Raw genomic sequence first — 23,762 nt, 5'->3', positions numbered from 1 at the left:
TGACTAAGTAGAATTTGAATAGACAAATGATTCCTCCACTGGGTTTCATTGTCACAGTACTGCCTCTGCCAGGACAGTAGCTATAATGCCAGTCTTGTGATTTTGCTGCCCTTGAAGTCAGGTTGTAAAAAGAAATCCAATTTAGAGAAATGGCGCCGTGAAGACCAGTTTTCTCCTGCTGCCCCCATGCTTTGTATGGTCAGCTCCTTCTTCACCTGTAGGTCTCCACTTTTGAATCACTTCCTTGGACTGGTCTTCTCTGATCATCCTAATTAAGAGGGGCCCCACCCTTAATTTTTGGTTCATTTCTTCAGTGAAGACTAGTTGCTGTCAGTTTCCATTTTCATTTTGGTTTGTTTGTTTTCTGGCTGTTTGCCCCAGAGGAATAGCAGCTCCATTTGGACAGAGACCAAGTCAGCCCTACTTACCCTAATGCCTAAGGTAGTACTTGGTACATAGTAGGTGCTCAGAAATACTTTTGAATTAATAAATGATTGAATGAAATTAAAAAAGGAATGGCAAGAAACAACTACCATGCTGTTTCTGATGTAATCTCCAAAGATCGTGACCAGCATCAGAAGCATAAGGGTGTTTTTAGTTAAGGATATCTGTCAGACTTGAGATTTCCCTTTTCATTTTCATCCTGGAGTCTCAAGGTTTGCTTTGTATTTTAGTCTACCTTAGGGGCAATATTAAAGTGTAAGGGTTAAAGCCATTGACTGGTAGTCAGAACAGAGCCTAGTACTACTGCTCTAATTCTAAGTCTCTGTGCCTCTTGACTGTTTTTCCCTAATCCATACCTTGTTTCTCTGGAATGTTATAAAAATAAATTTATACTGTCTCAAGTCCCGGGGAAAATGGAACCGTGAAATCCAGTTGGCCCTTATTATCATTGCCATCTAAATGATCGTTCTTCATTGGTGGCCTTTTAGGTAACTCAGAGGTGACTGAAGTGATTCTTTTATTGCTTATCAATTGCTGCACAAGAAATCACCCTGAAAACTTTGTGGTTTAGAATGACGTTTTATTTGCCTGTCATAATGTGAATTTGCCGCTTGAGCTGGGCTGTTTGGCTCAGCTGGGCAGTTCTGCTGATTTTGCCGGTTACCCACGTGGCTGCGGTCCCCTGGTGGCCAGACTGGGTGGCGTAGGATGCCCTTGCTTGCATGTCTGTCGGTGCGAGCAGTCGGCTGGGCCATCAGGCTTCTTCATGTGGTAGCTGGGTTCCAAAAGCAGAAAAAGAGAAATAAGACTCGTGGTGCCAGCATTTTCCAAGCTTCTGCTCATGTTTGCTGATACCCTGTTGGCTAAAGCAAGCCACAAGGCCACGCCTGGAGCAAGTGTGAAGGGGGACTAGACCAGGGCTTCGATACAAGGCTTGACGTCTTGGGGATCCTTCCTGAAATGGCCATCCAGAGCTGTCATGTGTGTCACCAGTGGAAAGAGCCCCTATGGTTTCTGCAAATGATGACGAATAAATTCTAATTTTTGATTGTTACTTTCCAAGAGAAATCATCAGACTTGCTACTATCACTCCTAACAGTCATGCCTGAGGTAGAAAGTGAGGCCACATCGGTGGCCACATTCTTGCCCTGTGAAGCTGGAGAGTTATGTCAGAAGCCTGGTCCTCAAAAGAGCCTCTTGCCCATTGGGACCTTGAAGCAGGTGCTCAGCTCTGCCTACCTCGTTGAGCTGTGTTTGTGTTGTGCAGGTCCTCGAGTGGGCTCAGGAGAAGCGGAAGCTGAGCGTCTTACACATCCATGGGGTCTACACCAACCCTAGTGGCATCGTCCTTCACCCAGCTGGGTATCAGAATGTGCTCAGGAACACTGAGGTTATGGTGAGTGGTGCCGACGTTGTTGCTCTCGGGAAAGCCTTCCTGGGAAACCTCTAAATACATCACTGGTCTTCCAAGGATAACAGTTTCTTTTCATTCATTAAAATCGGAAGGTCTAGCTTCCCGTGCTTCTTAGCTTGTGGGTGTGCCTGCCATCGTAGGAAATGTCAAAACATCTGTTCAGGCGTCAAGCCCTGAGGTTCTTGATTGACAGCCAGCAGGTGGCACTCTGTTGTTGGCATCATCTTCACATACAAAGAATGCGTTACTAACCTCCTTTCCTCCCTTGGTTTATATAGTAGTAATAATTCTCTCTATACCAAAACTAGTTTCTGCAGCTTTTCACTGACCAGTCACTACTAGAGCATACATTCTAAAGAGATTTTATGTAAATGGTGATGGGTTTATATTGAACCGTCACATTTATTCACTTATTGCTCACTGGAAAAAAAATTGAAAAAAATTTGGATAGGGTGATAAAATGGAAGCTTTCTTTGTGAAAAAAAGACCAAAAAATGTGGTTTCCTAAAGTATAAAGGAACTTTTTTTCACCTGTTTTTTCTGTAACATCTATTATAACTGCATCTGTCATCGACATTGAGTGATCCCTTAAGCAAAATCATTTCTAATATTTCTATATTTATGTAGTGTGTGGGATATATATACATCATATGTATATACATGTATACACACATAAATGTTAATGTTCTAAGTGTCCGCCTTTCTTTGAGTAAATGTGGTGATGGAGTTCTCCTCTCTGGTTCTCCATGGCTCATTCTGTAAAGCAAAAAAGGCAGATATGGTCAAGGAGGAAGAAAATGGAAAGAGTAAGATAAATTGAAGACTACTCATTGCCTTATGGACTCTGGGCACATAGATCTAAAAAATAAACTGTAAGGCATAGATTAGTGAAACTCTGAATAGAGAGCCTGCGGGAGAATGCCAGGTAAAGGTACAATTTTAGAGCAGTCATCAAGTTACAGTAATAAACAATGAGGAGATCAGACTCCTTCACAGGACGCATCTACCCTGTTAAATCCTGGTTAGTCGCTCATCATAGTCTGCTAAATGCAGCAGTTATGACCCTGTTGACTCTTTTGTTTCAGACATGTCTTCACAGTGTCATTAATATGTTGTTTCTTTTCCTACAAGAGAGAGATTCAGAAGCTCTATGAAAACAAGTCATTCCTTTTCCTGGGCTGTGGCTGGACTGTGGATGACACCACTTTCCAAGCCCTTTTTCTGGAGGCTGTCAAGCATAAGTCTGACTTGGAACATTTCATGCTGGTTCGGAGAGGAGATGTGGATGAGTTCAAGAAGCTTCGAGAAAACATGCTGGACAAAGGGATTAAGGTCATCTCCTATGGAAATGAATATGCTGACCTTCCAGAATACTTCAAGCGACTGACATGTGAGATCTCCACGAGGGGAAGGTCAGGTAAGATGAGTTTTGAGACTGAGGGGTTGGAGGGCAACTGCTCTTCAGCCTCTTATGTGCTTGTGGTGGGTAAAGTCATCGCCAAAATGAGGAATATAATCCTGACCGGATTATGAAGGGAGATCATGTTTAGTCTTCGTGTTAGACTAATCAGTGAAATGAAAGTAGAGTTTAGATTTCAAAATAGAGAAGAAGGATAACTCCCTTTTGGCTAAGGCTGTGAAGAAAGAAATATATTCGTGTAGTATTGGTGGGAAGGTAAAGTTAGTACAGCTTTTCTGAAGGGGAAGTTTGGAATATGTTCAAAAGTTTAAAAACTTTGACCCAGAAATCCCACTCAATACAATTTATCTTAGGAGAAATTTCTCCTAAGGAGATCATTGGACATTTGCACAATTATACGATACAGTTGCACACAGATACAGGTGTGGGGATGTAATCAGTGTTGTAGATAAATGGCAAAAATTGGAAGCAGCCTAAAATGTTCCAGAAAATAGGGGATTCTGTAGATACACCATTTATTAATTGATGAAATACATATGAAGCCATTAAAGAAAAAATGCTTTTACTCCCCAAAATAATATGAGATACAATATTGTGAGTTTAAAAAAAAAAAAAGGCAGGTTGTAAATGCCACCACCACGGTCAGTCCCTGGCATACAAAATTTTAGATATATTCTATTTTTGTTTCTGTGCTTGTATGAGAAGTATCTGGAATGATGTTTACTAAATTAACTGTGGTTATCTCTATGTAGTAGGATTTAACGTGGTTTTTTTAATATTTTGTTTCTGTGTTAGTATTTTCTATGATTATGCGTTGTCTTTACAGACAGAAAAAAAAACAAACACAAAAAAAACCACACTTTAAAAATGCTGTTTGGAAACTGTTATGGTAGAATTAAAGTCAGATGTTAGGGGTACCACTCACTCGACATTTTGCCTCCAGGTTCTGACAAGAAAGCTCATGGGAATAAAAGTTTCACTTTATTAATGGCTCCAGGCACGTTCTCAGTCACCCTACAAAATGCAAAACTTTTTGGTATAGCTAAACTGGAGGATGCTTTTTAAAACCTTAGTTTGAATAAAGCCAGGCCCCAGGCTATGGCCATTCTGACTCACCACCCTGTTCCAAGGAAACTTTGCTGCTGTGTGTAGAATATATTCTTGAAAAGTTATGTGCCAATGTGCATTTTCATTGACAATCTGAATGCATATTAGGGAGCCTATTAAAGTACAGGTAATTTAATAGAGAACTTGTCCTGTACCCAGTCATCATGCCCAGGTTTCTTTTCTGAACCAGATTGCTTCAAGTGCAATTCTCCTGTGATAAGAAATCCCACAAGCTGTTATTATCCATGTCTGTTTTGATGGAACAGGATTTGTAAAAGGCACCACCATAACTGAATGCTGAAAACTAGACCTACCCTTTTTCCAGAAGACTTTTAAAAAAAAAACCTAAAAAAGACAAATCTTCCAGTTTATCTCCTTTGTGAAAACAACTTGCTATTCTTTCTTGGGGATATGTTTTCTGCTGTCCTGCAGTGTTCCAGATTCTTCTGCTGTTTGCCACACGTAGGACTCTCAGTAGGCTTTCCTATTGGGCAAGGAGTACATAACCAAGCTCTACTTACTTCTTTTGATCTGTATTCTGAGATGTTCCACGCAGGGAAGATGCTTGGGTGGCAAAGAACAAAACCCTGCTGGACAGCTGTTCCTATTACTCAAAGCCTTTTCTTAACAAAAGTCATCAGAAGTATTGTGGAGCAGCACAGACTCTCATTAGCTGCATGGGCTTCCTAGCAGTGTGGCTCTCCCTGAAGTTGTCACTCATTAGGGTATTGTGAATTGTTAAAAATCAAGGATTTTCAGTGTGTCCAGGGACTTTATTAGAATGGGCCGCTGAGTTTGTGATCTGAAATCTAGCAGAGCAGTTGTAGGTTAAAAACACTTTTTTGTTTTGAGACGAGTCAAGCTTACCTTCCATCCGTGGTTATGTTTTGAGTCTCTGTAGATAAATACCAAAGAGAGGTCAGAGGTCTTTTGCTGCTGTTGTTTTTTAACCCTGAGTTCTTGCTGTGTGCCTGCCATTATGCTGTGTACTCGCTTTTGCAGAGTGAAAATTACTTGGGTTCAAAAGATTCTTTAGGATCCCAGTACATTTATTTCAGAAAAATCAAGTAATGGGTACAAGAAAATAATTCTTTTATAAATTCATTACTGTAACAGAAGCAGTAGCTTTGGTGTATCTAAGCTTTCCTTGTGCATTTCTTCATGGTTGTAAACAAAGTATACATACAGTCCTGGTACTTCCTTTATTCAGTGATGCATCATACATTTTCCCACATGGCTGCACAATCAATATTTTTTTTTTGATGTGGACAATTTTTAAAGTCTTTATTGAATTTGTTATAATATTGCTTCTGTTTTATGTTTTGGTTTTTTGGCCAGTGAGGCATGTAGGATCTTAGCTCCCAGACCGGAGATCAAACTCGCACCCCTTTGCATTGCAAAGTGGAGTCTTAACCACTGGACTGCCAGGGAGGTCCCCACAACCAGTGTTTTTAATGACCGTGTTATAATCCAGTGTGGATGTCACAGTTACCTAATTATTCCCCCATGTTAGGCAATATCTAGTTTTTTTCTATTGTAAGCCCTGTTGCAATGAATGGTATATTCATCACTACAGTTTTTCCTTTTGCCAGTAGGATGGGTTCTCAGTATAATTACTAGGTCAAAGGGCACAAACATTTTAGTGGTTGGTAAATACTGCTGAAGTGCTTTCCAAAAGGAGAATAGCAATTTGTGTGTTCAAGTGCTGTCTTTCGTTTATTTATATTCTAATTGGCCATGTTTCTGATTGCTGTTCTTTTCTCCTGTGTGTTCAGTTTTAAACCTCTTCCTACACGTTATCTATCCCAGTGCTGTCCAATAGAATTTTCTGCAATGACAGGAATATTCTGTTATCTTCTCTATCCAGTACTGTACACAAGCCACAACATGGCCATTGAGCATTTGAAGTGTGGTTAGTGTGACTGAGAAACAGAATTTTTTTTTTTTTTGGCCTCACCGCTCATTTTGAGGGATCTTAGTTCCCCAACCAGGGATGGAACCCAGGCTTCTGCAGTGGAAGCTCGGAGTCCTAACCACTGGACAACCAGGGAATTCCCCAAGGAACAGAATTTTTAATTTAAAACTAAACAGCACCTGGCCAATGGCACCAGATGGGACAGCACTGCTCTATTTTACACCGTGGGGGTGTCTGCTACTTTTCACTCTTCTACTTGAATTTGCCCCCTTACATGCTGCTTCCCATCCCCAGCTGGAGTAACTTTTTTATCTAAACGTGGCCTTCTGGACCAGTTAGGGACAGCAAGCACACTTGTTTTTTTCACAAGTAATGTTAGTGCACTTAGGGACCTCACTGCTTCCCTGTTGTTTAATATGTAGTGTGTAGACTAACCAGTTTACTCTCCTGCCTGATGTGTGCATTACTAAATAACGTCATCCTTCTTAGTCAGACCATGTGCTTTCATCTCCCTTTAGTTGGTTGCTTTTCTATTATTAATAGTTTTAGCTTTTCAATCAGATGTCTGATACTGATATGTGTTCTGTTTAGCAGGCGTGGTGAGAGAAGGCCAGCTAAATGGCTCGTCGACAGCACACAGTGAAATAAGAGGTATACTGTTTCCTGTTCTACTGTTTGTCGTTTGTCAGCAGAAAATGTCTTCCCAGAACTTAGTTAAGACCTTGGAGAATGATGACTTAGAGTCTATATTTTCCTCCCAAGTCTTCCCAGTGTCTTGTGTCTTGCCTTCTGAAGGGTTAAGCTGGACCTAAATTTGTGCAGCTTTAGATGTATAAACCTGTTTTGTGAAACGACTTTACTTGTCTACCTTTTCTTTCTCCACAGACCATAGTACATGAGAGGGCTAGAGGAATCACCACCATTAGACCAAGCTGTAAGGGCCTACTGTGGACAGTGTTTAACAAGTAAACTTACAAGAACCCAAAACAGCTCCTAAGAAGTACCAAAACCCAGAGGTTGAAGGCTGGGGTTAGTGAGGGGATGCTCCAACCTAATCCTTTGTGCTGGCTGATTCCTGATCTTCTGCGGCCTGTTCTGCTTCAATACATGCGTGACAAGGGACCCAAGTGTCACCCCTGCCCCGCCCCCAGCCTGGACAGGCCCGTGTCCACACAGCAGATTAACAGGACATCTCCACCGACTGTGGCTGCAGCTCTGCATGGACTTGGGATCTAGACGCCATGGGATCACTGTGGCCCTTGTTGCAGTTTTGTACTCTACTTGGTTTTTCAATTAAGCTTAATGGCTTTTTTAAAATATGACTTGAAGCTCTAGTTTTCTAGATCTTTTACAGTGTACAGTATTTTACATAATTGAGCTGTATTAAAAGCTTGTTCATTTACTTCCCAGGGCCCTGGCTCTACTTTGAGTCACTTTAGAAAACTCCTAACCTGCAAAGGTACAGGCCAAATTTAAATTTTAAAAGTTCTTTTCTTTCTCCTTGGGGACAGCTGATCTCATTCTTAGGAAAACCAGATATTTTTACCTGATTCCTAGAACTATAGTTAGTGTGATATAGGATTTTAGTTTTGAATCCTTTATAAAATAACTCCAAGATCTAAAAGGCAATTTATTTATGAAATTTATTTTCTTATATAAATTATGTATTTCTCTGGGCAGACAGCCTTCACCTTATTGCACTAATAGCACATCTGTTATACCAAGCTACAGGACAAGTCTTAAACAAGGTCTGAATTCCTCAACATAGCACTTGTCTACCAGGCACTGTAGAGAAGGATGAGAAGCCAGGATCCGCTCAGGTGAAGAAGGGCGAGGGGACAACACGTCTCCCCTTCTGACAGTTGGTTTTCTCCCAGGGAGGGGAACATGCAAAGTTACATCCGGATTCTGGAAGTGGGAGGAGATCTTGGAGGCTGAGAAGCCCAATGCAACACTGCAGCTCGGCTCCCTTTACTTCTGTGGGAAGCAGGGACTCCTCTTTCACTCATCTGTAACACATCACTCTGGCCTAGCTGATGCTCTGGGGAAACGTGGATAGGGGTCATCATCAAATTAGCAGCAATTGAGAACAGGCCATACACTGTCACAGTGTGGGGATGTCATCTTGGCCCCAGGGACCTGAAAGCTGTGTATCCTAGGGAGAGGTGCCACTTAAGACCCAGAGCCAACACTGGAAGTCTCTTCATCTAATGGAGTTGGGGACGGTGCTTGGGCATCCCCATGACCACACTAACTAGCAAAGCTCTGGTGTTGGATCTTCTAACCAGTGGTCAAAGCTGTACTGAGACCGAGTCTCTAGGCCGAGTGAAGGGATGCCTGAGGAGGAAGGGGAGGGAAGGGGGCGGGTAAGGGGCAACATGACGGCAACATGATTGGGCCTCCTTGCAGGGGAGGCTGGGCTGAACAGGGAGTGGGGTTAGGAGGGGCTGCAAGCCCCCGGAGCGCCCCTCACTCTGCCTTTGCACTACACTGAAGACAAGGTGCCCACATACTCTAAAGCACATTCTTGATACAGGGATGGGGACTTTGGGGGAAGCGGTGATTTGGTATTGGGCAAGAGCCACATTAAGCCTTCATGAGGGCAGCCACCACAGCCTTGGCATTGAGACTGCGTAGGTCACAGTAGGTCTGGCCAGTGCCCACAAAGACGATGGGTTTGCTTGTGATGTACGTCATAGAAATAGCAGCTCCCACCTGCAGCAGAGAAAAGGGGACACCCAGTCATCTGCAGGCCACTCCTTTTCACTCCCTCAGCAACTGGAGGCTTTGGAGCCAGTGTGCCCGTAGAGCCTCAGCTCTCTTGCGAAGGATGGCCATTCCCCCCTCCCAGTCCCACTGTGCCCTGTGTCATCCATATTTACCTTGTCATCAATGGTATCAAATTTGGTAAGGACAATGCCATCGATGAGCCGAGGTGTCTGGGCCATAGAATGGTCAGCCAAGGCTCTGTTGAACTTGACCTGGAAAGGAGAAACATGATACAAGGCTAAAATGCACATAACTGGCCAAAGCTGAGGCTGGAAAGAGAACCAGGCCCTAGCCCTCACCAGCTGGTCCACAGCCTCGTTGCCTACTAAGGCCTCCCCCACAAACAGCACCAAGTCGGGTGTGTTGACAGTAATGAGTTTGGCCAGGGCAGTCATCAGAGGGGCGTTGTCTTGCATGCGGCCAGCTGTGTCCACCAGCACCACATCAAAGCCTTGGTTACGGGCTAGAGAGAGAAAAGAAGTGGTCAACTCAAAATTCCTGGACTGGCACACATTTCCAGCTTCCTCTCGAGAAGTCCCAAACTGGCCACATTAAAAGTCTACCTATTTCCTTAGGTTCTGGATCAGGTTAGAGGTAGTGCAAGAAAAAATTCTCATGCCCCACCATTAAGCATATTTAGGAAAAGGATGACAACAGGATAAAGATGACCAAACAGCGGTAAAGAAACAGATTTATGAGGTTTGCCTGCAACTCCACTTGTTACCCCAAAGCAGGGCATGGCACGTCACTAATCCTGACCTGTTACTGAGCAGAAAGTTGGTGGAACTTGCTCCTCTGCAAGTTCCTAGAGAAACCAAAGGGAAAAGGGGACCAGACAAGCGCCCCCTGCTCTCTGTGCACTGTACCAAAGGCAATGGCTTCCATGGCAATGCCGGCAGCATCCTTCCCATAGCCCTTCTCAAACAACTGCACCATGGTGCGGCCACCATGCTTCTCAGGGGGGTGCAGGGCACTCAGACGCCGGGTGTGTGTCCGCAGCTGCTCCACAGCCCCAGCACGGAACGTATCGCAGGCAGCGATGAGGACACTGAAACCATTCTCTAATAGCCAGAAGGAAATCTGCAGAAGAGGCAAAGAAAGCTGTCACCTAGACCCAGAGTTGCTAAGAAATGGGGAGTAAAAAAATGTCAGAGATGGGCTGAGGAACTGCACCGACCTTGGCAAGGTTGGTAGACTTCCCCACGCCATTCACCCCACAGAAAGTGACCACGTAAGGGCGCTGACGACGCTGGGCGTCCATGACATCCCGGAGCATGTCTACGCGGCGCTGTGGCTGCAGAATCTGCACCAGGGACTCCTGGAGAGCTTGCTTCACTGTGGAAGTCACCGCTGGGGGGTGGGGGGGGTATCCATGAAGCCCGCGTAATGTGCCCCAGGAATGCCTGGCCCGTTTCTGAGCTAAAGGAACTAGGATCCTGCCCAGGGATCTACCCCATATCTGATAGTCCCAAGCACTTTACAAGTCTTAATTCACTTAAATCCTTCTAATTGCGATGTCATGAACATCTAAAGTCTAAGTTACATGATAGAGATTTAGCGGTTATAGAATTTGTCACAAGTCATGCACCTAGTAAGAATGGAGATGGACGTGGTGGCCTCCTGGGGTGCGTGATACCCACCCAGGCACTTCGGGGTCGAGGGGGATACTTACTGCTGAATGTCCCCATCACCTTCCCTTCTAGCTTGTTGGCCACAGATTCACAGAGCTGGACTGCAATGTCTGCTGCCACGTTCTTAGCTGAGGAGAGGGGAACAGGCGTGGTGTGAGTGCCCTGGCAGCAGTGAACAACCCCTATGGTACAGCCTTTCTACCCCCTAACCACCCCTACCCCACAAACACCAGTCCACCCGTTCCTGACTCACCAATGAGATGGTCACGCATCTTGTCCAGCACAGACTCCATGTCTTCACGACTCAAGCTCTTGGAACCCACAAGGCCCTTCAGCATTCCAAACATGCCACCCAGAGTCCCCTTGGTAGCACTGCAGGTACAGGAGATTACAGATGCACAGGAGGCCAGCAGGCAGCAGTGACGTCTCATCAATTTTGGAGACACACACACCACCCACCACCTGGAATCCCCTACCTAGGTTTGGTGGAGTTTTGAGCAGCCCCTTCGTCATCTGAGCTGCTGCAGTCCAGATCCTGAAGCTGCCTCCCAGGCCCAGTCCCTCGAATCTGGTGGGTGTGCGGAAAGGAAGGAGATGGGATCAGGAATACTAGGGGCTGGGGCAGGGCAGAGGCAGCCTGGATTTACCGTCTACACTGCTCTGCCTCTCTGATTCAGGAAACTCCAAGTGTAACACACCCCCTCCCTCCAAGAAATCACGAGTACTGCCCTCCTCGTCTCTCCCTCCTCCCCGTTTCTTATTAACATTAACCTTCACTCTGGCCCCTGCTGCCTCTTACCAAGCTGATGTCCTCGGGCGGGGCCAGCTCAGGGGCTCCGTTGGTGGTGGGAGTGCTATAGTCCAGGACTTCCTTGTTAGCAGAGCCACCTAGTGCCCACACCCGGGGCGCTTTTTTGCCCTTCTCCTTGGGAGCATCTGACTTACTGGACTTGCTGCAAAGAGTTATAGCACAAAGAGTTACAGTGAAGAAGCAAGAGAGGAAATAACCACCCCAGAGACAAGGACTCCCTCACCCACAACGTGTCTAGATAGCAGTACTTATGGCAAAAGCTGGAATGCTCACCCAGACTTCTCCATACCCCTCCCATGCTTCTGAATGAACTCTTCTCGCTTCCTGCGGATCAGTTCCTCTTTGGAAAGTTCTACCCCGTTCTCAGGTCCCTCTGGGAGACCTGACTTTTCTGCAGGGACTGCTTTGCTGGTAGCCAAAGGACCATCAGAACCTGTCAAGGAGAAAACTCATCAGGAAAAAAAGACCAAATTCCAACAAAATAGACAAATGGGGAAAAGCCTTCCAAATCGTTAAGAGGAAACTAGGAGCAAACACCTGGGGGATCGAAAGTACAAGGGATGATGGTGAGGGTGGTGGGCACCTAAGTGAGGGAGGCAAACAATGACAGAGGGAAGGGCAGGGAACCATTTTAGCCCCACCTTAAAGACTTCTCCTTCCTCCACATGTCCAAGTTCAAACTCACCTTCCTTCTTGGCCCCCTTGTTTTTTTTGCTATTCTTGGCTTTTTCCTTAGGCTTTTCACCCCGTGTCTCAATCATGGACCTCACAGGTTTCTTGGCTTTTTCAGAATCTTCAAATTTCTTCATGGTAGTGGGAGCACGGATCTTACTGCTCTCCTCTGCTTCACTAAAGAGAAAAGAGAAGGGTCCAAATCCAGAGAAAGGGCTCTCACACCAAGAGGACAATCAGAACTGGGCAGCAAACTCAGGAGTGCCTTTCAATCCATAACGTCCTACCCTTGACCCACCCTCGGGAAGGAAGGGAGCTCATCAAGTCGCAGAAATTGATTTTGGAGAGGGGAGGATGCTCACCGAAGAAGCCGCAGAAAGTCATTTTGGAAATCGAAAGTGCCATTCAGTAGACTTAAGGCACTTTGCTGTTGGATCTCAGTGCGGTACTTGTCACGAAACAGCCGGTGCACATCGTCTATCAACTTGTCTACGTATGTCAGTGTTAGGATCTTCTGAAAACCTACCTGTTTAGGGAAAGAAACAGAGCCAAGAGATCTGCTTACATGCTAGGCCAGAACAGAGGGAAGCCAACTCAACCTAGGCCTCCAGAGACTGACTGGCTCAGCCACCTGGCAGGTTTCCCTGACCTGAGGAGCAGCCAAGCTCTCTGACTGGGCCGGAGAGCTTCTTCCCTTTCCCCCTCCACCCTCCTTGTCTCCTCAGTTACTTCATCATAAACACTGGGTGCAATTAATCAGGGTTTTCTAAATAATCGGGACTACAGTGATGAATGTAATCATTGCCCCTCTAAAATACCCCCACTTACCACAAACACCAGCTCAAACTGGTTGTCCAGTTTATACTTAAGCGTGAGTGCCTCATGGGTAAAGGAGTTGTTACCTCCCCTTTCCTGGAAAAAAAGTATGTCTCAGAATTCAGACTGTCCCCACAACACCTAGACTTGGGCCCCTTCAGGATCATCTTTGGGGAAGAACTAGACATTCCCCCAAACTCAAACCTGCTCCCAGGGCAAGAAGATACCGGGGAACTGCTCTTCAGCATTCCTCCTGGGAGAAAAGGAGACACCCAGCTGGGGGGAAGGCGGAAAGAGGCTGAAGGGGAGGACACGTGCGAGCCAGAAGGGAGGGAGTCCTCATATAAACAATCAGACTTACTAGCACCTATACACTACCTACCGTTCTTAAAAGACGTTTTTCCATTCATTATCTCACCCAGCCTTCGAAATAACAGAAAACTAAGCTGCTAGGGGCGAATGGAGGGAACGATGGGAAGTCTCAAAAGATTACGGAATCAGGCCAAAGTCCCAGACAGCGGAGGGGGAGGGGACAGTGCAAAGTTGCGGGATGGTCTGATGGGGGCAGGGGAAAGAAGTGGAGTCCCAGTTACGAGTGAGCGGCCACTTTGAGGTGGGCCGACGGGGTGGGAGGGAGGCGCGGGATCAGTGGAGGGGGACTAGGGACCGGATGAAGGGGACGAGCCCGCAGTTCTGATCCCCCGGGGGCGGTACCTGCAGCAGCACGGAACGGATCAAGGCGTTAACGGGCCCGGTGCATGAGTCGCTCACGCCCTGGAAGCACCAGAGCACGAGCCCGCCTTTGGAGAAAATGGTGAAGAAGTCGAGCATGGCGGCAGTGGGAAAGGAGCCGGGGCCGGCGCCGGGAACTCAGGCCGCGATCCCCGCCGCTTCCTGCTGCGCCAAGCGCGGGACACGTCACACCAGCGGCCCCGGAAACCGGCTCAGCCGCACTTCCGCTCGACGCCGCCGGGGTCCCTCCCCCGCTCCGCCCACGGGCGCGCAGGATTGACGTAGACGCCAGACTCGCCAATGGCGGGTGGGGGCGGGCCTGGGCGGGGCTCTCAGGCAGTCACAGGAAGGGACAGCCGCCTATAAGGTGGAGGGGGCGGGGCCTTGAGGGGTCGCTGGCCAATGGGCGTGCTCTAATGAACGGCCGGCGGCGCGGGGCAGTGACGGCAGGCCAGGACGGTCCGCACTAGGGTGCCCCTCTGCTAGCGGCCAGGAGCAGTAGGGCCATGCTTCGGAGGGCTCTGCGGCTCGGCTTGGGCCCGGGCCTCTTGGGCCGGGGGCTAGGCACACACAGAGGAGGCTCTACTCTGGGTAAAGTTGAGGGCGACGGAGGGTGTCGTGGTTCTGGGATGTCCCCAGTCTCTAACCATGTGACCTTCAGGACTCGGGATCCCGGCCCGCGCTGGGAAGACAGTGGGTCGCTGGGAGAAGGGGGTAACCTTGCCTGCCAGAGCTTGTAGAGCCTGGGCAGGGCTGTGGATCCCAAGGTTGCCCTTCTTAGGTGACAAATCCCAGATCGTTCTATGCCTGAGCTTACCACCAGAATAGCATCCAGGCTGATTCGTTGGTTGCACAGAAGTGCATGAAGTCCTACTCGAGTGCAGGGCGCTGTGCTTAGTTTTGTGGCTGTGAAGGAGGAAAGAATAGAAAGAGAGGATTCGATATATGTCCTGGAGGTGCTAGAAGTGTAGCTGGAGAAGAAAGGCTTCAGTAGACCAGTTCCAGACTGGAGAGAACTCAACTCGGAGGATGCCCTGCACTGCTGGTGCTGGTAGCCAGTGTAATTGTAGCACTACATGGAACAGGTGGGAACTGAGATCAGCCTTGAAAGATGATGTTTACTGGCTCAAGGAAAGTGTGAGTTCTAGATTCTGGAGAACTGAGTAAAGGTTAGGAGAAAAGTATTGTTCTTGTGCAAGGAATTAGCAAAGGCCATCCAGATAGAGAGTATGAATGGTAGTATGAAATGTAGTCTGGACGGGTAAGGCTAAGTCCAGATCAAAGAAAGATTCGAATGCTGAGAAGAGTTTGAACTTTGAATGGAGACAGTGAGAGAAGACAAAGATTTGTGAGTTAAGTATGAAAGAAAAAAGGATTCATGTACTCAAGACACTTAGTGAGCACTTGGGATGTTCCAGGTACTGTGCTAGGCTGGAGATTGGATGGAGAAGGTAGACATAGTACAGTATGAAGCAATCCCAGATAAACTCGAAGTTGCAAGTGTGTTGCATGCTGCAAAAGAGCCTGTCCTGGAGCTGTGAGATAGCCTGACAGGAGAACTTGGCATAGTCTAGGGAGTCAGAGAAGGCATCCCTGAGAAAATAACTGAGCTGAGATCTAAAGGAAGCAAGGAGTTAACTGGGCAAAGAAGTGGGCACAGAGTTTCAAAGCAGAGAGAACACCTGTTTGGATCCCCTGTGGTAGGATGAAGGGGCTTAGGCTGGGGGTTTTGGGGAGGACAGGCGAACAAGAACCAGATCATGCAGTGCCTCCTGGGCCACAGGAAAGGTTTTGGACTCTCACCCTTAGAGTAATGGAAAGCCACTAGAGGGTTTTAAACAAAAGAGTGTGTGGTTAAATTGGTGTTTAGAAAAGACCATTCTAGTTGTGATATAGAAAACAAGTTGGGGGGTTGGACAAGAGGGGAATGAGTGGAAACAGGAGCTTTTGCCAGTCTAGGTGGGAGAGACCTCATTGTTATTCGCTCTAGGGCAGTGGTGGTAGAGATGGGGAAGGAAGGGGGACAAATTGGGCAGATTAGGGAGATATCAAGAGGCAAGGTCATTAGGACATAATAACAGACAACATGAATGTAGGTTTGCTGGTGGTGACGGATAAGGTGTCACTCTGAGATCCATGCTTCAGAGGGCACTGCGGCTTTAGGTGTGCCGGGACCTCTTGGTCCAGGAGCCTGAACTCCGGGGAGAGAGAGGTCTGCACAGGAGAGAAATATGGCTAAGTCCCCTAGCCTAGGGAGACAGTAGAGAGCGTTAATTTTAGGAAGTTGACTCTTGCAGTGCTGGGTATAATGCACTCAGAGGAAGTGAGACTTTGGCATAGAGACCAGGAAGCAAAGCTGTGGAATGCTGCTAGCTGGGAATGGACCTTGTGAGAAGCAATGGCAGTGAGAACTGAAAACTCAGTGTCAGTTTAGCCCACCTTTTCCTGTACCCATCCTCTAACACCCCCCACCCCCCCACACACACACATATACCCCTCCTGGAAAGGAGATGCATGGCCCTCTTTGACCATAACTGCATCCCACAGACTGGGATGAAAAGGTATCGGAGATTAAGAAGAAGATCCAGTCCGTCCTTCCTGGAGGGGCCTGGAATCCACTGTATGACACCAGCCACCTGCCCCCCGAACGCGCAGATGTGGTGATTGTGGGGGGTGGGGTGCTCGGCCTGTCCGTGGCCTACTGGCTGAAGAGGTTGGAGAAGCGGCGAGGTGCCATTCGGGTGCTGGTGGTGGAGCGGGACCACACGGTGAGGTCTGGGCTAGGGCAGAGTCAAGAGTGGGGTGCAGACTCATACTTTCTTAAGGACTCAAGGGGCAGGGGAGGAAAGGAAAGACAATCTTTGAAGGTCCAAAGGGCAGGGACCGCGCTTTGACCCTTGTTGAGACAGCCCCAGGTTCTTCCTCCCTCAGACTAGAGACCTTGACGATAAGGTTTTTGCTTTTGAAAGCAAATTTCACACTGTTGTATGTTTTGAGATCTCAGAGGTCTGGCCTGCATTCAAGCTATAATTGACACAAACAGCTATCACAACCCCCCTGTAGGTGGCATCACTTCTGAGGTTTTTGGGCTTTAATTATTCCTGTTTACCACTGCCAGCTAGTCACGAATCATGCTCATTTGGCCACATGCCTCTATTTTCCAATTAGTAGAGCAAACGTCAGTCTCCTGCCTTGGACTTCCAGGCCATTACCATTTGGTATGACGATGCCCAGCCCTTTTTAGATGCCTGAGCCTACATCTAGTAAGGATTTTAATTAACTATTGTTCTCATGGGGCTGCTGGTTGACTTGCATTTGGATTTACTCACGTCAGCTTCTCTTAGATTATAAACTTGCAAGTAGGACTCCCCTTTAACTTTGGGCATGTGACTCTCACCCTCCAGTACGGTATTCTGCTCCCGTGGAACAGAGCCCACCTCACCTTGTCTTTCCACAGTATTCCCAGGCCTCCACCGTGCTTTCTGTGGGTGGGATTCATCAGCAGTTCTCGTTGCCTGAGAACATCCGGCTCTCCCTCTTTTCGGTTGAATTTCTACGGAACATCAATGTATGTGCAAGTGGAATTTGGGGGTGGGGGTGGTGACCCTCCTTCAGCCCAGAGAGGGGAGCAGCCCGGCTGGCTGGAGGACCACGGGCCGCCAGGAGTTGGAACCCCCAATTTTCTTCCCCGTGGCGGCACCCAGAGAGGGCTTCTCTCTAGATTGGGGCACCAAGCCCGGGGGCTGTGGTGAGAAAGCCAGGAAAGCGCTCCCTTCTTGAAGTCAGCTTCTTAGAGGAGCTTTTCTTTTCACACAGGAGTACCTGGCCGTGGTTGATGACCCTCCCTTGGACATCCGGTTCAACCCCTCCGGTTACCTCTTCCTGGCTTCAGAGGAGGGGGCTGCCGTCATGGAAAGCAACGTGAAAGTGCAGAGGTGGGCACCCGGCGTGGCCTCCACACTGCGTCTCATCCACCCGCCCACACGCAGTGGGCTCTGACTCACTTGAGGGGTCAGGGTGATGGAGGTAATGCTCCCTAGGAGCTCAGTCTGTCAGGAAGACGGACACGGGCAGACCTCCAATGCCCTGTGCTAACTACTGTAACACAGACATGGACAAAACACTGCCCCGGTGGTTCCTAGATTCCCAGGTGATGAGAACCACCCAGGACACAAACCTCCTAATAAGTCAGGATCTCTAGGGAGGGGCCCACGAATCTGCAGATGTTTTCTCTAAGAGCCAGAGAGTAAAGCTCGTAAGTTTTGCAGGCTATACAGGGGCGCGTGTAGAAGGCCGTGGGTCTCCTGACCAGTCAATCAAGACTGTATCATCTGAGCCTGTGAGCTCTTCACTGGGTCCCATCGCCCCATCTGTCACCGTGGGCTCTAATCCCGGCCCGTGTTCACACCTCCTCACTGCTAGGCTGCTCCCCAGCACCATGCCAGGGTCTCCTCCACCCTCCTCTCGTCCAGGCCCTCCTGCCTCCATATGGCTGGGCAGGCAGGCCGACCACTGTGCCTGAGACTCCTTAGCAGACCCTTCTGCGAGTTTCACTAGTGACATCAGGTCACGTCCTAAATGCATTACGAACATTAACTCATTTAATCATCAGAACATCCCCATTTTACATGTGGGGAAACTGAGGCACCCGGAGCTAGTAAGTGGTGGCGCTGGGATTTGAACCAGGCTGTCTGGCTTGTGAGTGTGTCCTTTTAGGGCCTACAATGCTGCCTTTGGGCATCAGGGTCCCAGAGGAGACAGCTGTGCTGGTGAGCAGGATTGTTCTAGGAGGTGACGGGAAGGCCATCCCGGGCAGAAGGAGTGGAGGGAACAGGGTGACCCGCCCTGTTGTGAAAACACATGGAACAGTTAGTATGGCCAGAGGGAGGCTAGGGTGTCGGAAAGGAAAGGGATCAGATGCTGAAGAGCCTTGACTAGGCAGCTAGGAGGCTACATGTGGAGTTGGGGGCAGAGGAGTGACATGAACGATGAGACTTGTGGAGCTGGGGCCCGTACTTCTCCCCCTGCACACTCATCCAACCCATGCGCAGACCCACACATTTCTCCAGGCAGGAAGGAGCCAAAGTTTGTCTGATGTCTCCAGAGCAGCTTCGGAAAAAGTTTCCCTGGATAAACACAGAGGGAGTGGCATTGGCATCTTATGGTGAGGCTTGCTCGCAGAGGGGATCCCGGGTGGAGGGGCACCTCAGGTTAGGAGTCTCAGCACCCCAAAGCCAAGTCAAGGAGGAATGCTTCCCTCCTGGCCGGCAGGGCCTCCCCCAGGCCAGGCCTGCTCTCTGTCCCACAGCATCTGACTCGGGTGCAGTTGGTCAGCGTGATTTTCCCCAGCTTACGAGCCCTAAAGAAGAGTTAAGGGTGCAGGAAAGACAACAGGAGCAGAGGGTCCTAGCACCCCTCACGTGTCCTCTTTCTCCTCACAGGGTTGGAGAACGAAGGTTGGTTTGACCCCTGGTGTCTGCTCCAGGGGCTTCGGCGAAAGGTCCAGTCCATGGGGGTCCTCTTCTGCCAAGGAGAGGTGACACGTGAGTCTGCAGCCTCGTGTCCACTGCTTGTGTCCTCTGGCAGCCAGGACACCAGCCCAGACTGGGTCCTACCTTTCCGCACAGGCTGAGCAAGGGTGGGTGGCGGAGGGGGTTCTCCCCCGGGGGCTGGTCCTGGGCATCCTGACTGTAGCTCCAAACCAGATCTTCCTGTGACTCGTGACCTGCCTGAAGATTTTGGCACTCTCCTGTCCTGTGTGGTCAAGTTCATCCCAGTTACCCTATCTCTGTTGGCCTCAGTGTCTGTGGGAAAGCTCCCAGCCTTCCAAGCCTTCCAGCTTTCCTTCCTTCCGAAACCAGTGGCATCTCCATCTCTTTCCTCTTCGAGGCCTCAAAGGCTTATTTTCTTTCCTTTTTCCTGCAGGTTTCGTCTCTTCATCTAACCACCTGGAGACTGCAAGTGGGGAGAAAATGACTTTGAAAAGGATCCACGAAGTCCATGTAAGTTCCTGGCCTAGGTGTCTCCTTTACCAAAGTGCAGGGTTGAGAAAGGTAACGACTGTCATTTTGATCTTCTCCTGCCCACTTCCAGTGGGGGTAAACTGAGGCGTAGAAAGAACTGGACCGCTCCCTCCCCGCCCCCTCTGGTGCCCGCAGGTGAAGGTGGACCACAGCCAGGAGTACCAGCCCGTGGAGTGCGCCATAGTGGTCAACGCAGCGGGGGCCTGGTCTGGGCGGGTCGCAGAGCTGGCTGGTGTTGGGAAGGGGCCGCCTGGCACCCTGCACGGCACCAGGCTGCCTGTGGAGCCAAGGAAAAGGTGATGCCCCCAGGGCTGTGGAGGGAGTGGTGAGAGGAGAGCCGGGGAGGGGAGTTGCTATTCTCGCCGCTTCTGACGCCACTGGTCACAACAGGTATGTGTACTTGTGGCACTGCCCCCAGGGCCCGGGCCTGGAGGCTCCACTTGTCACAGACCCCAGTGGAGCCTACTTCCGCCGGGAAGGATTAGGCAACAACTATGTGGGCAGCTGTAGTCCCGCTGAGGTAAGCTCCGTGGGGCCGGGGTGTGGGGAGGAGACAGAGTCTGGGTGTTGCTTAGGAGTTGGGCTTCTTTGGAGGGCCCAGGGCAGGTACTGATGTCACAGTCACCTCTGGCTTTGAATGGGGGTCTCTTCCCCCATCGCCCACTTACCAAGAGGACTGATTAAAGAGGTCATTGAGGGACTTCCTAGACGGCGCAGCAGTTAAGAATCCACCTGCCAATGCAGGGGACACGGGTTCGAGCCCTGCTCTGGAAAGATTCCACATGCCATGGAGCAACTAAGCCTGCGCACCACAACTGTTGAGCTTGTGCTCTAGAGCCCGTGAGCCACAACTGTTGAGCCCGTGTGCCACAACTACTGAAGCCCATGCGCCTAGAGCCCGTGCTCCACAACGAGAGAAGCCACTGCAATGAGGAGACTGCACACCACAATGAAGAGTAGCCCCTGCTCTCCACAACTAGAGAAAGCCTGTGTGCAGCAATGAAGACCCAATGCAGCCAATAAATAAATAAAATAAATAACTTTATTAAAAAAAACAAAAAGAGGTCATTGAGGTCTGGGTCTGCCCTTACATCCCAGACAACATAAGCCTTGTCCCCACCTTTCCCCCCAGGAGGAGGAACCAGACCCAGGGAACCTAGAAGTGGACCATGGTTTCTTCCAGGAGAAGGTGTGGCCCCATTTGGCCCGGAGGGTACCAGCTTTTGAGACTCTGAAGGTAACTGGAAGGAGATAGATGACCAGAGCACCTTGGCCCCCTTGGAGAGCCTCTCTGCTGCCTCAGTGCCTCCACCTCACAACTGCTGAGGGCCCATCCCTCAGCCCGCTCAGTGGTGGTAGAGGGTACCATGTGCTGACCCTGACCGGGAGTGAGGTGGCGCACGTGAGCAGCCCTCCCGAGAACCCGTGTCTTGTGCCCCCGCAGGTCCAGAGCGCTTGGGCTGGCTATTATGACTACAACACCTTTGACCAGAACGGCGTGGTGGGCCCCCACCCCCTCGTTGTCAACATGTACTTTGCAACCGGCTTCAGTGGCCATGGGCTCCAGCAGGCCCCCGCCGTGGGGCGGGCTGTGGCAGAGATGATGCTGGAGGGGCACTTCCAGACCATCGACCTGAGCCCTTTCCTCTTCAGCCGCTTTTACTTGGGAGAGAAGGCCTGGGAGTACTGTGTCAGCTGAGCCTGGGGCTCTTCACTGGGCCCCACCGCCACGTCTGTCATGCTGGGCTCTGACCCGGGCCCGTGTTCACACTGTCTCCCTGCTTGCGTGCTCCTCAGCACCACGCCAGGGTCCCCTCCACCCCGCCTTGTCCAGGCTGTCCTGCCCCCAGATGGCTGGGCAGGCAGGCTGACCACTGTGCCTGAGGCCCCAGCTGACAGAACAATGGGGCGGGACCCCAGGACTGAGCATGGCCCAGGCTGATGCCACCCACCAGGAGCCCAGCCAGACAGAACACCTCAGGGGACCTGAACACCATGGCCAAGGACTGGCTCCTTCCGCGGACTGACCCAGAAGGACTACCTCTGCCCTGCTTGGCAGAGCCCAGGCAGGGAGCATCCGGGGGCAGCCTGGCCCAGGCTTATTGATTTGTCTATTTATACCCTATTCATCGATCAATAAAGGTGATTAACTCCTTCCTTTCAGTCTTCTGTTCCTTCCTCTGGCAGTTGCTTTTGAAATACCGCCCTAGCCTTTGATACCAGGCTGGGAGGAGCACAGGAGCATTCTTAAATCCTCGATGTCAGGCATCTGGTTTGCAAGCTGGTGCCCCCTTTTCCTGAGTTCCTGCAGGGGGTTGGTTGTAGAGGGAAGGAAGGTGTTCCTTCATCTGTTCAATATGTATTCAGCTGCAACTCTCGGCCAGGCCCAGGGTTGCGTATTAGAGGTACGCCAGCAGCCAAAGCATGGCATGTGTCCTCACTGGAGCGTTCTCACCTCTGCCCAGCCCCTCGCCCCTAGGTCAGGCACAGCGCAGTCCCTGCAGCCCTGGAAGTAAGCACAGGACACCTCATCCCAGCTGGGTGTTTCTCCCTGAAGTTTCCCAGGGAAGTTGACCTCTGAGCTGAACCTAAATGATGAGCAGTTTAACAAAGTGAATGGGGGGTGATCTGAGGCTGAGGGAAAAGCGTATACAGAGGCCTGGGACCAAGAATTAGCAAGATTCAAGGGCTTACAAGTGGTGTGTTCGTCCAGAGCCTAGAGATCCAGCTGTGGAGCTTGGGTTTTCTGTGGGCTGCTGGCCCCTGGAGGGTTTCCATTAGGGAGGCAACATGATCAGATTCTCTTGTTAGAGAAACCGCCCTGCCTGCTTTGTGGAGGAGGGAGTACGGTGCCAAAGCAGGACGCCAGACGGCAGGCTGTGCTGCCATCCACGCGGCACAGACAGCCGGGCCTGCGCCGTCACAGCAAGAGGGGCATGGACGCAGGAGGGGACAGCAGCAGTGAGAAACAGAGTCAGGTAAGACTCCAGGGTTCTGGCTTGGACAACTGGGTGGGTGTCATGCCTCTTGCAGAGTGGAGGAGCAGTGTGAGGGACAGAGCGCGTGGGGCAGTTTGGGACATGCTGAGTTGGGGTGACTGTAGGACATCGGGTAGAAATATCTTAAAGGCTTGACTTCACTGCTGTGGCACTGAGCGTGGTGTGGGCTGTAGGTAGAGACATGGGCATGGAGAAGGACGGCATCACCCCGGGAGGGTAGAAGAGTAGAGGATGGGGGGAAGTTGGAGGGCCCCTGCCACATTTAAGGAACGAGGCAAAGAGGAGGATGCTGAAGCGGTGGTCAGAGGCAGGAGAAAAGCCTGGAGAAGGAGGTATCTCAGGAGCCTGGGAGGAATGGTCAGCGGTAGAAATGCACACAGAGGGGCTGGATTCGGTACCAAGAGGTTCCGTGGGGACCTGAGGGAGGGCAGCCCCAGGGAGAGGTGCACTCAGTGAGGTTGAGTGTGGACACTTGTTCAGAGAGAGAAGGGAATGGGGTAGAGACAGCAAGTAAAATGACTCCTTCCTCCCATAGCGGCCTGTGGAGAGAAGGAAACGTAAAAGATGGAGGTGGGCCTCTGGATCATCAGTTGGGTGAGGGAGGGAGGGATGAGGGAGGAGAGGGCAGATGGGCTGCCAGGGAGGGAACAGTAGAAGCCCCTGAGTGGAGGGTGGATAAGAGCCAGGACTAATTAGGTGAGCAGAAGAGGAAGAGCCACCTGAATGCGGAATAAACTCAATGAACTCGTGCTGAAAGACAAGAAGGAACTTGCCAGGGGCAGGGGGCAGGGGGCAGGGATGGGGCAGGCTGAACCCAACAACCATGTGAACGCTGTAAGTCAGCCTCCTCAGGTGCCCAGTATCCACTCACCCTTCCTTCAGCACAGACACCCCTATCTACTGGTGGGGAGGAGAAAGGCCTTCATCTGGCTCCTCCCCCAGAAGCTACTTTCTCCAGGAAAACAAATGTTGCACTTGTTACGAAGGCAGTAATGAACACTGCACTCCC

At 49.9% G+C, this 23,762-nt stretch overlaps 3 protein-coding genes across 12 annotated transcripts in view; 2 read left to right on the top strand and 1 right to left on the bottom strand.

The window, feature by feature from the left end:
- Positions 1 to 7,712, top strand: part of FAM118B (family with sequence similarity 118 member B) — a 46,599-nt gene extending 38,887 nt beyond the window's left edge. For 8 of the 9 annotated variants that reach the window (XM_057695413.1, XM_057695416.1, XM_057695418.1 and 5 more), the window contains 4 exons: positions 1,712 to 1,840; positions 2,990 to 3,275; positions 6,892 to 6,951; positions 7,186 to 7,712. In XM_057695413.1, coding sequence (XP_057551396.1) covers positions 1,712 to 1,840; positions 2,990 to 3,275; positions 6,892 to 6,951; positions 7,186 to 7,199 — 489 coding nt within the window. In that variant the 3' untranslated portion in view covers positions 7,200 to 7,712. The remainder of the gene's footprint in view (positions 1 to 1,711; positions 1,841 to 2,989; positions 3,276 to 6,891; positions 6,952 to 7,185) is intronic. The other variant, XM_057695412.1, reaches the window with a different exon arrangement.
- A 205-nt stretch (positions 7,713 to 7,917) lies between these two features.
- SRPRA (SRP receptor subunit alpha) lies at positions 7,918 to 13,943 on the bottom strand. 2 transcript variants are annotated; one of them, XM_057695134.1, is made up of 14 exons: positions 13,714 to 13,943; positions 13,012 to 13,095; positions 12,546 to 12,709; positions 12,197 to 12,360; positions 11,785 to 11,944; positions 11,500 to 11,653; positions 11,177 to 11,268; positions 10,954 to 11,072; positions 10,742 to 10,828; positions 10,247 to 10,419; positions 9,936 to 10,149; positions 9,369 to 9,532; positions 9,183 to 9,281; positions 7,918 to 9,015 (listed from the first exon to the last, which is right to left on the bottom strand). In XM_057695134.1, the coding sequence occupies exons 1-14, from the start codon at positions 13,828 to 13,830 to the stop codon at positions 8,887 to 8,889; spliced, it is 1,920 nt and encodes a 639-aa protein (XP_057551117.1). In that variant the 5' UTR covers positions 13,831 to 13,943; the 3' UTR covers positions 7,918 to 8,886. The 2 variants fall into 2 exon arrangements, with proteins under 2 accessions (XP_057551117.1, XP_057551118.1); XM_057695135.1 differs by lacking the exon at positions 13,012 to 13,095.
- A 192-nt stretch (positions 13,944 to 14,135) lies between these two features.
- Positions 14,136 to 21,907, top strand: FOXRED1 (FAD dependent oxidoreductase domain containing 1). The gene is made up of 11 exons (XM_057750919.1): positions 14,136 to 14,322; positions 16,279 to 16,499; positions 17,189 to 17,299; positions 17,548 to 17,666; positions 18,801 to 18,895; positions 19,173 to 19,274; positions 19,657 to 19,733; positions 19,890 to 20,050; positions 20,145 to 20,274; positions 20,887 to 20,991; positions 21,199 to 21,907. The coding sequence occupies exons 1-11, from the start codon at positions 14,238 to 14,240 to the stop codon at positions 21,451 to 21,453; spliced, it is 1,461 nt and encodes a 486-aa protein (XP_057606902.1). The 5' UTR covers positions 14,136 to 14,237; the 3' UTR covers positions 21,454 to 21,907.
- The last annotated feature ends 1,855 nt before the right edge of the window (positions 21,908 to 23,762 follow it).

The sequence above is a fragment of the Hippopotamus amphibius genome, chromosome 9, assembly GCF_030028045.1.
Source record: "Hippopotamus amphibius kiboko isolate mHipAmp2 chromosome 9, mHipAmp2.hap2, whole genome shotgun sequence".
Lineage (NCBI taxonomy): Eukaryota > Metazoa > Chordata > Mammalia > Artiodactyla > Hippopotamidae > Hippopotamus > Hippopotamus amphibius.
The sequence above is the reverse complement of the archived record's forward strand: the minus strand, read 5'-3'. Positions and strand labels throughout refer to the sequence as shown.

Bases quoted from the DNA above. Each gene is read 5' to 3' on its own strand.
- SRPRA (XM_057695134.1), bottom strand. From the start codon at position 13,830: ATGCTCGACTTCTTCACCATTTTCTCCAAAGGCGGGCTCGTGCTCTGG. The intron at 11,073-11,176 runs GTAGGGGATTCC...CTGTACCTGCAG, and splicing joins CAAAACTCCACCAAACCTAG to TGCTACCAAGGGGACTCTGG. The intron at 9,016-9,182 runs GTAAATATGGAT...TCTCTGCTGCAG, and splicing joins TTGATACCATTGATGACAAG to GTGGGAGCTGCTATTTCTAT.
- FOXRED1 (XM_057750919.1), top strand. From the start codon at position 14,238: ATGCTTCGGAGGGCTCTGCGGCTCGGCTTGGGCCCGGGCCTCTTGGGC. The intron at 14,323-16,278 runs GTAAAGTTGAGG...TGCATCCCACAG, and splicing joins CAGAGGAGGCTCTACTCTGG to ACTGGGATGAAAAGGTATCG. The intron at 19,275-19,656 runs GTGAGTCTGCAG...TTTTTCCTGCAG, and splicing joins CTGCCAAGGAGAGGTGACAC to GTTTCGTCTCTTCATCTAAC.